Below are 11,685 nucleotides of genomic sequence, written 5' to 3'. Positions count from 1 at the left end.
AGCATGAAGACCTAAATTCAGATTCCCAGCAGCCAGTAAAGCCAGCCAGTCACAGAAACCTCTAATTCCAGGACTCCTATTAAAGGTGGGGGGTGGGGACAAGAGAATCCCAGGAATCTCCTCTGGCACTCAGATTCAATTAAGACCCTATCTGAAACAAGGTGATAAGCCAAGACCAACATCCAAGGTTCTCCTGACCTCTGCAGAGTCAAGTGTACGCACAGATGCACATGGACTACATACACACACAGAACACAAAGAAGTCAAGTGTGGTAATATATGCCTGTGACCCCAGTACTGGGAGGTGGAGGCAGAAGACGGGTCGTCCTCAGCTACATACTGAACTGAAGCCAACTCAGTTGGGCTATAAGAGACTCCGTCTCAATAAAGACAAAACAAAACCACACCAAAGTCCAAACCAAACAATCCCCTAACTAGTACATTATCTCCACCCCCCTCTTTGTTTTTGAGATAGGGTACTAAGTTGATCAAGGATCACACACACACACACACACACACACACCCCACAGTAAACTACTAACTTTCTAAAAACAAAGGAATACTCACTCCTCACAGTGTTTGGCACCATTCCAGTGTTCTAGTACACGGAAGAGTTTGAGGAGCACAAATACAAGACAGGACAAACTCTAAGCCAATCTATGGTATGAGGGTGCAAACCTTTAATCTCAGCACTCGGGAAACAGAGAAAGTGGATCTGTAAGTTGAGCCAGTCTAGTCTATAAAACGAGTTCCAGGATGGCCAGGGCTACACAGGCTACACAGGAAAACAATTTCAGGAGTGTGGGGGGACCCAATCAAGAACACTCCAGTGGGCTGGAGAGATGGCTCAGTGGTTAGGAGCACTGATTGCTCTTCCAGAAGTCCTGAGTTCAATTCCCAGCAACCACATGGTGGCTCACAACCATCTGTAATGGAACCTGATGCCCTCTTCTGTTATCTGAAGACAGCTACAGTATACTCACATATATATAAAAAAAAATCTTTAAAAAAACACTCCAGTGTCTGCAAATTATTTGCTTGCAAACTAGCAAATCTAACAACTAACTAGAAAGTACTGGAAACAGCAAGACTATAAATAAGAAAGATAACCATGAAACTGTACAATTGTCCCATTCGGATAACAACTCTTGAGTGAGGCTGTAAAAGATGAAGAAAACATGTGAAAGTCATATTAAATACAAAACCAAAAGCTGAGCAGTGACCAGGAATAGAAGACCTGGGTAATTCATAACTAGGACAATAGAGGATTAAGGAAATTAATTCACCACCCAAATAATAAACACCCTGAATTCAATTCAGAATACCAAAGAAGTTTCTCTCTGCAATTTGAATCTGTAAAATCATTATCAATAGTTGAGAAAAATGAAGGAAATTTAAAAAGGAACAGAAGAAGGGCTGGGAAGATGGCTCAGAGGTTAAAGTGCTTACTGTGCAAGCATTAAGGCCAGAGTTTAGATTCCCAGAACCCACATAAAACACTATGTGGGCAAGGTAGTCCTCATCTGACAACTCTATCAGTGCAAAGTGTTACAAGGAGCACCAGACTAGCTGTCCAGACTGACTATCTCAAGACATGCTCACCAGTGAGATCCGGACCAGTGCGATCAACATAATCTTGGGGCCTCCACATGCACGCTCATACATGCAAACATGAATATACACACATACATAGCACACATGCACCCAGAAATAAAAAAGGAGTGGAAGAGTTGTGCTCTACCTGACTGTACAGTAAGTATAAAATGGTTAAACACAGACTATGAGCAACTACACAAAGCAGTAATGCAAAAAGGTAATGAATTTGGCTGCAAGAAAGTTTGAAATTAACAATAAAGTCAATCAATTGAGAAAAAGTCTCCTTAAACTGCCATGGTGACTTAAGTGTCAGATCCTTAGAGTAAAGCACATTCAGAACCCACAACTGCAGTCAGCAAAAAGCCCCATCTGATGAAGTCTTCCCTACTTGTAGAGTGGTCATGTCATGCAACTGTAGTCCTTAAATAGCATCTGAATATAGAGCATGCATATATATATATATATACACACACACACATATATGTATATGAATACACAGTATATAAAAATCTTTTTAATATGCTGAGTGAAAATACCTTTTCTATAATACTACAGTTAAAAACCATTAACAAAATAAGGAGAAACCATTTATATAGCAATGACCCAGCAACAAAGTGGAAAAAGATTTGCTATTTTTACTAAAAAGGATACAATCATGAGCTTCCACAGGTAAGGAAGGCCTCAGCTGTTCAGTAAATTGTCAGCAGTTCTTCTGAGTAAAGTAACTATTCTGTGAATGAACTGGTTCTAAGTTTACACAGATATATGCATCCAATTTACTGGATGCAGGGCTTTTGTTAATGTCAAACAACAAGTGATACATTACATTATGGCACATCCACACTGTGAAATACATGCTATATAGCTACTGCAAAGACAAAATAAAGACACTTATCTGGACAAGGAGGTATTCAGTAATGAATTAATGATGGTTATTCTCAAAGGAAACAGATTATAGAATATCACCTTAGCTCCAGAAAGAAAGGATAGTTTCCATCCAAAATAATTAAAAGTTTATTTAAAAAGAATTACAAGAGTTAAAGCGTGGACAATGGCTTTTGAATGTTACTAGTCCAGCATGCCTTAAACTACATGACAAAGCCCCATCCCCACTTACATTAGCTGGTTGCTCTCAACAGGAACATCTGTGTCTTCACTCAGTTCCAAGCTATTACGCCTGTAGGTCGAACCAACACTCAATCCATGAATTAATAATAATGAGGTAGAAAGAATTTTCTTCCTCACATTGCCAAGGAAACCTCTCAGCCACAATTGAAACACAGGATGTGTTTTTAAAACAACTCCTGGAAGATTAAGTCCATTTGCATAACCTCTGTCAGACTGGAGACAGCTAGCATTAGCTATCTCCTCAAAAAAAGCCAAAAAAAGTTCATTTAAAGATGAACTTAAAATTCAAAAGAATTAAAAAAAATCCATCTTCCATAGCTGAGCATTATAATTTAAAAAAAAAAAAAAAAAAAAAAAAAAAAAAAAAAAAAAAAAAAAAAAAAAAAAAAAAAAAAAAAAGGTAAAAACACCACCAAAATTCAATAAGATCCAATTTCTGGTCTTCAAGATTTCTTCACCTATTAAGAAAAAAAACAGAAACCTTCCCCCATCTTTATTATCTGTATAATAAAAGCATACTGTATGTAAAAATATAAAGTGTTTTATGTATATAATATCCATATAATATATACTAACAGGCTTATACACACACAAATGTATAGAAATAAAACATTTGGGTAATTATTCTTTTAAAATATAATATAAAAGCCTTTAGATTTGGGTTCAATATAAAAATAGTGAACTTACTCTTATACCAAAGTACCATGAAGTTAATGTTACTAAATTTTACCCAGCCACAAAATCAAGATGAAAAGAAATCCACATATATGGATGTACTGATAGATACATATATGTCAATGTATATGGTCTGTTAACAGTCATTGTCAGGGAGTGTTTAACCAAAAAAGGTAAAAGCGTATAGTTACAGAGGAACTACAGAGTGGGGCAGTGAGCTGAAGAAGGCAGAGCAGCATTAGAGCCATTCTGAAGCAGCTCGGGCGAAGCACAGAGATGCTAAAGGAAGCTATTCTTCTTCCTTTATATCAACACAAGCATCACTGGTATGGCATTCAATGCTGGCCCTGCAAAGGTTTCCTGATAATTGATGATTAGAGCTAAAGACTTCACTCCAGTTGGTAAAGGGTAAATTTGGGGGGAGATGAAATTTCACTTCACATTTACCATTTAAGAATTTAAAATAAAAAAATTTAAGTTATTTTAATACACAGAAATGAGTTTCAAAACCAGCCCAGTAACAAAGCCACTTGCTTCTTATGTAATAAACACTACATACTTTCTAGGCTAAATCTTGCCAAATACTATCCAAGACAAAACTAAAATCAAGACTTAAAAAAAAGTGGACACCTTTTACTCACACTTAATACTAGTCAATTTTCCAGGAATTTTTTGGGCAGGGAATATCCCCAAATCTAAAATGAAAGAAAGGAAAAATTGGGATCTCCCATTAGTTATTCAGTCTGAAACAGCTAATAGACTTACTAAACGTCATCATTTTCTGGCCTCCCACTCAGTCACAGAAACAGACTCTGGAGTGGAAAGGCACCTGACAGGCCACTGAGACGGCTCGCTCATTTCAGCAATGACGCCTAACACAGTTAAAAATACAGTGGCCCAGACTTCAGGGAGGAATACTGAGCTACGGACCAGAAGCACCCTTTAAAAAAATGAACAAACTATAGAAATATTCTCTGGGAAACTCATATGGGGCCTGCCACGTTCATGAGGCTTGAATCCTGAATTCCATCATGTTCTTTGATTTTTACAGACATCTAATGTTTTTTACTGATAGGTTATTTAAAGGCACCTATATAATCCCTGTGTTTTGTACTACATTATAAAAAGCAAATCAAAGACCAAAAGTCATTTTTTCTAATTGTTTTGTAATGTTCCCTTTTATATAGACTCAACCTTAAATATAAAAGACAATTCCATCATACCCAGTAATCTGACATTATTTACTGACCAGTGTGAGGCAATTATGAATTTCTAAATAGGAAACAATGTTGTGGGTTTTCATGTCAAGCTGTGTCAGGGGTTTTAAAGAAATTTAAAAACAGGGAAGGGAAAGAATATGTTAATGCAGTCACTAACACATTCTAAACACGTCTGTGCTCATAGAAGTCCTGAATCACTGTATTTATACAAATCATAATTCTTGGGTAACCAAATCTTCCATGTTGGAAGCTCAATCTACCAACCAGAAATACCTAAGTCCTTCAACGCTGCACCATATGTTCTCAACACATCGACCTCTCGCTAGTGATACAAATGACACTTTAATAGATGTTAGTTATGCTGAGTTACAACTGTGAAATCTTCAAAGTTAACCTTCATTTTATCATCGTTACACTGCCTCTGCGGAGTTTTCAGCCATTCTGTAATTTTCGATTTCCCCAGGTGTTTCATTTTTGTTGCCTGGGCTGGTCTCAAACTCATGTGCTAAAGTCATAATCCAGCCTCAGTGTCTCAAATGGCCAGGACTATTGGCACTGTGACCACACCCAGCTATTTTTTAAAGGATAAATAGTATGACTACATATGATAACAACAGCAATAAGATATAATAATATAGCAAAAGCTGCCCATTTTAAGTAGGAAATAGTAAAAGAAATTAAGGTAGTATTTCTTTTTCATTGTTCTGAACAGCCTTATTTTCAGGGTCCCAGCTCAGAATCAATGTAGAATAGTCGTAGTTAACATTCTCCAAGTTCATTTTCAGAAATATAAGCTGCTCTATATTATCAAAGTCCATATTCATGATCTGCTTTGGATGAAAGTGGCTATTTGTGGTAAACATGCATTCAGATTGCCAACTACACATGGGGCAACTCAGATACTGAATGGCAACTTGGGTCAAGGCTGGCCATATGCTCACCTTCCTCTGCCAGTAAACCAAAGGGTCATCACCTCCTGAGAGTTCTGAATACTTCTCTTTGAAGTATTCATCTACTACGGCTACTGCAGAGGGGAACAAGAAGCTTCTGCTCCCAATAGCAACACTGTCTGCGGCTGAACTATCCATAGAACCTGCACTGGAGGTGCCTTCTTTTATAGAAGTAAATGAATCAGTCCCTAATCTAACTAAAGGGCCAGATGCTTCTGAACTTGCAATCTGGCAGGCCCCAGGCGAAGATTCCATATAATTACAAACCTCTTCTGCGAGGATCTGTTTGTAAGTTTCTAAATCAGCACCTTGAGGAAAAAAGTCCTCCAAACTGTTCTTAAAACAAGGATCTAACAAAGTAGCCAAGATACAATGCTTGGATTTGAGCATGGCACTTAGTAAGGCATCACTTTCAAGTTTCAAAGATAAACTGTCCACCAGATTGAGGGCCTGAGTAATACCTCTGACTTGAAAATCTTCTCTGAGTCTCTGCAGGGAAAAGAGGAGATGATGGATTATGGGTAGCACCTGATTCAGTCCTGTTGTCTTCACACTCACTCTCTGGGTGGCCTCCTCAAATGGCTTAAGAATATCACAAACGTATGTCATTAGAGTCCACTGAAGGGAGGTAAGTACAACTCCGCTGGCTCTGCCCAGACTATGGTGAACAGAGTAGCAATGCTCTAAGAGCCATTTTAACATGTAAAAGGTGGAAATCCAGTGGCCAGTTTCATCCTGCTTCAGATTCTTCCATGGAAGCTGGTGATCATTTTGGAATTCTTGTAGTATCTGGCGGGCCTTGACAGAATGGCTAAAATGATGGCAGGTTTTCCTAGCAGCCACTAACATATTCTCAATGCTTTTGTGCTCACAGAAGAAGTCCTGAATCACTATATTTAGACAATGCAGGAAGCATGGCACATGGGTAAAGCCACCACCTTTGATTGCATGTACCACATTAGAAGAATTATCAGAAACAATGAAGCTAGGGATAAGGAAGTTAGGAGAAAGCCACAGACCAATCTGGTCATTTAATTCTTGTAAAATGTTAGTTATCAAACAGTCTTTGGCTAAACCTGTAACACAAAGTACTGCCCACTTTCTAAAATTGGGAGTCCCACCATTACTGGGAGAAGATGCAGTTTCCAAAGAGACCCAGTGTACAGTCACAATGAAATAGTCAGTGGAAGGGTCATGAGTCCATATGTCAACAGTAAGGTGGATCTTTTGGCTTTGAACATTCTCTAAAGTTAAGAAAATTTTTTCTCTAACAGAATCGTATAACTGAGGTACGGCTTTGGTGAAAAAGTAAGTCTCTGATGGCAATCTATAGTCGGGAGCAACAATCTGTAGAAATCTTTGAAAAGCTGGGGTAGAGAAATAGTTGTAAGGATGCAGATCCTCCACAATCATTTGAATAACTGCCTGACTTATTTGACTTGAGGCTGCATCTTCGCAATGTGTCTCTGTCGTCCTTTCTCTCTCTTGTGTGTGCGCCAGATTATCTTGCTCTACAACAGGAATCGGGCTCTCAGATCTATTTTCAACCTCTAAAACAGGAGGTTCGTCTGTATCATCAGAGTCACTGAGGTCCTCAGCTGTTAAATCCTGGCTGCCTGATGACTTCTCTCCATGCAAAGTATCGTTCAAGAGATCACCGCTCTCTGTCTCAGTCTCGTCTAATCCATTCCCAATAGCACCACTGTCTTTGTTGGCAACAGCCCAGTGGATGGGATGTGTGGCCTGAAGATGTCGTTGAAGTGTTGAAGTTCCTAAGTGAGAGCCTGGCCTACCACGGCTCACGCTTCTTTTACATATGTTACACACGGCTCTTGAGATGTGCTGCGGATCAGTATAAAAAAAATTCCAAACTGCAGATGTCTTGGCTCTCGTTCCGGGAATTAAGGCATGCTTGACAATGTTGCTTTTGATGAGAAAGCGCCCTCTTTTTGCCCTCAGGGCATCAGATGTGGATTTATCACGTTTCTTACCCATTCTGTTTTCATCTAATGAATCAGTAGGAATATACTCAAAGCTTCCATTGCTTCCAGGAGAAGAAGGAGACAACGACAAATCCAAGGAAAAGTCCTCCTCCCCATTAGTGACTCCAAACTTGTTGGCCCTAGTCCAGTGAGGAGAATGCCTTGCCTGAAGATGCCTTTGAAGAGTAGATGTGCCAAGATGGCTGCCAGGCTTTCCCCTGCTGACACTTTTCTCACACAGGTTACAAACAGCTCTCCAGGTGTACTGGGGGTCAACATGAAAGAAGTGCCACACGATGGAGGTTTTGGCCCGGGTACTAGGCAGATAGATTTGCTTTTCTATATTGCCATCAAAAAGACTTTCTTCATCTTGCTCAGCAGCACTGGAAGCTAACGAAGCAGGGGCATCTGCAACAGGTCTCCCAGACCCCAAATCCTTACTAAACTTTTTGGCAAGAATCAATTTTTTTCGGCGTCTTTTCCCCTTAATTCGCAAACCCTTCTTTCTTTTCTTTTTAGCAGGCAATTTTGTCTCTTTATTCGATCCTTCTGCCACCATCTTTCCCTCTAGCACACCGTCTTCATCTGTATTTGAATTAATGGAAACACACCCCAGAACCCCAGCATCACTAAAAGCACTGCATCTTCTGCCAGGAGAGATCGAGGAAACTGGTACACTCAAAGTACATACACTCATTCTCTTTATGTCTCCAAAATCCGTACCAGAACCTTCCGGTGGGTTTCTTACTCTGGCAGAAATACAGCTGTCCCTCTCCACTTGTGTTACCTTCCCTCCAGTTTCTATGGGGAGTCAAGTTCCCTTTCAACCAGTGACTTCCAAGCCAGGTTATTTTTGGAGGAAAAATGGCAGCAATGGAGAACATTCCCAAAGTATGTCTTGCAGGGCTTTAGGAGTTCTTTTAACTTTCCAAATTCAAATCGTCCAGTGTCCTTATGTTATAGAAAAGAGAACTGAGGCCCATTTTCCCACAGTCATGGGATCTGGAGCAGCTAAAGGTCAAGTCTTCCAAATGGCAGGTTCATGTTCTTGCTGCCGAATCAAGAACTTCATCTGGCGAAACGCCTTCAGTTTTTAAAATATGTACTTTTAATGAATCCACATGACAACAACACTGATTTCCCCTTGATTTTGGGAATATTTTCAGGAAACTTCACTTAAACATAGTGCATCACTCAACAGTCATCATTTAAGACCGATTTGCCAATACAACCAAAAAAGTCAATTCTGGAAATCTAAATCAGATTCCACATACTAGGCATTAGCAGTAAACGCTAGCTATGCCCTTTCTGTTCTGATATTTTGAAAGATGTAGGTGGCTGGAAAAAAAATTAACTGGAAAAAAAATTTCAAAACAAGATAAGCTATATCCTTCATTTACGGCTTCTACCAAGAGTTCATATTTTTAGCCTGAAGCAACATTACAACCTGTAAATAACTCATAAGCTGACATTCTATGAGCAGCCAAACTAAAATGAGCTTTAAACCACTTCCATTCCTTTTCCGTGGATTCCCTCCCCTCCCCTCAATACCAACACGTTTACCCTACAAAAGCATGGCTATTCCCTAGCTCCACAGCCGCCTTCTCTGGGTTCAGAACCAAAGCCTGGTAGATGTCAACAAAACGAGCCTTCCCCATGGGGATCCGCACCGATTATGGGCGTCTAAGGGGTGTTCTTCTTACGGTCTCACCAATCCTACAAGAACGAAGAGTCCCTGTAGCTCTTGACTTCGATGATGAGGGCTTGGGCGGGAGAGTAACTAGAATGGGGTATGGAATAGGACACCAGAATTCGACTATGTATGTGGAATATGCGAAAATCTCCAAAGTAGTGGGACCCTAAAGAAGAAGGAGAGTAGGTAAACTCGGGTCCGGGCACTTGTTCTGATCTAGGAAGGGAGGGTCAGCTAACTAAAGAAACTGATTCCGGGAAGAAAGCAACCTAGTCAGTTCCCCTTCCGAGGGTCCGAAACAGTCGCTTTTAGGGGGCTACCCGGGGATCCCAGTTCGGGAACACCGGATGTGGGGGGGAGGGGAAGAGGTTGGTAAGTAAGGGAGCAGGCGCCGTGGGGGTGGGGCGAAGCGGGTGGGGGCAGGGAGGGTGGGAAAGTGAGCTGGAGTCTGGTTAGGAGCCCAGCAGGCCAGGGCCGCCGGCGGGAGTCCGGGTAGCTGCCGGGCTGATGGGCCCGGCTCGGACTTCCCGGGCTAGGCCGAAACTCGGGCGAGGGGAGGCCGCTGCCACTCCCCTCGCCCTCTTCTCCCTCCCAGGCCCCAAGTCACCCGGGAATCAAAAAACGGGTCTAGTTACCAGAGAACAGAAACTTTACCGAACCGATGACAATGTCTCCGACTCCCGCGTGCTGCCACGTCTATCTCTTTTCTTAGCTGCGGTCGCCCGCCGTCCTCACAGCAGCCGAACAAGCAGAAACCCAAGACTGCCAGCGTCAAAGATGGCGCCCGGCTACAGGCTCGGCTTTAAGGCTGGGCCAGTAAAAGTGCCAGCACGACGCAAAGCGCAGGCATTCTGGGAGGTGTAGTTTCCTCTATGAGGCGAGCCTTAAGATGGCTTCTTGGGTCATAGGGTCACGTGTCACGGAGGCGCGGAGACCAGACTTTCTTTCTGTGAACCCGGATGCCTCTCAGGAAATTATTCTTCACGAAAGTCTTGTTTTGCTGTAAAATCAGGGCGATAAGCAAGAAACCTGTCTACCAGATATCAAACATTAGATTTATATTAACCAGGGTTTGTGTAATGAGTCTTCCAAACCTGATATACTTTGAATTAAAAATTAGCGCCGAACTGGCCGGTTGTGGCAGTGGAGCACGCCTTTAATCCCAGCACTTGAGAAGCAGAGACAACTAAGTGTGAGTTTGAGAACAGCCAGGTCTATATAGTGAGTTCCCAAACAGCCAGGACTATTTAGAGAGTCCTATAAAACAAAAAAAAACAAAAAAAAAAAAAAAACAAAAAACAAAAAAAAACCAAAACCAAAAACAAAAAAACAAACTACCATTAAAAGAAAAACAAAAAACTACTTTTCTCTTGCAAAGTTGAAGGATTTCCATAGCAGAAGTTCTGCTCTGGGTGCTTTCCTTTATTTAATCACATAGATTAAATATTAAATATTGTTTTGATCTTTTGAGACAGAGACACACTATGAACCCCTAGCCTGGAACTTGCTCTGTAGGCCAGGCTAGCCTCCAATCTGTAGCAATTCATTCTCTGCTTCTTGAGTGCTAGGGCCACGGGCATCTGGTATCATGCCTGGCTAGTTTTGCTTTGTTTGTTTTAGAAAAATAATCCTTGCTTAATAAAAAATTTACAAGATATCACAATGTGTAAAGCACTTCCCGTGTGCACCTCAATTAGATCCCTGGAATCCATAAAGTTGTCCTCTGACATTTAAAGGTATACCATGTCAGGCACACCCATCAGACAGTAGTAATTTAAACAGTGAAAATAAAATCGTAAGGGGAGCCAGGGCTCAAAGTTCAATCCCCAGGTTGGGGTGTCTGGAAGGTATAAAGTGGGGAAGGAGGAATTTATTAAGGTTGAGAGACAAGAAGGAAAAAATACAAGCAATTGCCTCTCATTATTCACAGCCTGTACTTTTCCTTTTAATATGAAGACAGACAGACACAAGACACACAGATGCACATATACGCAGATAGACAGACAGACACGCATAGGTAATTTTTAATGACCTCTGGGCCTGGTATAGTGGTGCATGCCTTTAATCCCAACATTCAGGAGGTAGAGGCAGGGGATCTCTGGGTGCAAAGTCAGCCTAGTCTACAGAGTTCCAGGGCAGCCAGGGCTACACACAACACAACACAACACAACACAACACAACACAACACAACACAACACAACACAACAAATGGCATCGGGCCTTGTAACTTTAAGTCATAATGACAGACAAGCCTACACAGGGCCAGCCAGGGTGCTCTCAAAACCTTTGTTTATTGTTTTTGCTAACTGGTTTGGTTTTGTTTGGTGGCAGGGACATTGTTACTGTATTTTGAAACAGTCTCACTCTGTAGCTCAGGCTGGCCGTGAAGTAATTGTTCTGCGGTAGATTCCCAGCTGCAGCCCTTACAGGCCTGTGCAGCT

At 41.2% G+C, this 11,685-nt stretch overlaps 1 protein-coding gene across 1 annotated transcript; it reads right to left on the bottom strand.

The window, feature by feature from the left end:
* Nucleotides 1-3,701: 3,701 nt before the first annotated feature.
* Nucleotides 3,702-10,032, bottom strand: Zbed6 (zinc finger BED-type containing 6). Its single transcript, XM_032915666.1, has one exon. The coding sequence runs from the start codon at nucleotides 8,246-8,248 to the stop codon at nucleotides 5,297-5,299; it is 2,952 nt and encodes a 983-aa protein (XP_032771557.1). The 5' UTR covers nucleotides 8,249-10,032; the 3' UTR covers nucleotides 3,702-5,296.
* Between the last annotated feature and the right edge of the window lie 1,653 nt (nucleotides 10,033-11,685).

This window comes from Rattus rattus, chromosome 10 (assembly GCF_011064425.1).
Source record: "Rattus rattus isolate New Zealand chromosome 10, Rrattus_CSIRO_v1, whole genome shotgun sequence".
Taxonomy (NCBI): domain Eukaryota; kingdom Metazoa; phylum Chordata; class Mammalia; order Rodentia; family Muridae; genus Rattus; species Rattus rattus.
Note: the sequence above shows the minus strand (reverse complement) of the source record. Positions and strands in the feature narration are given on the sequence as shown.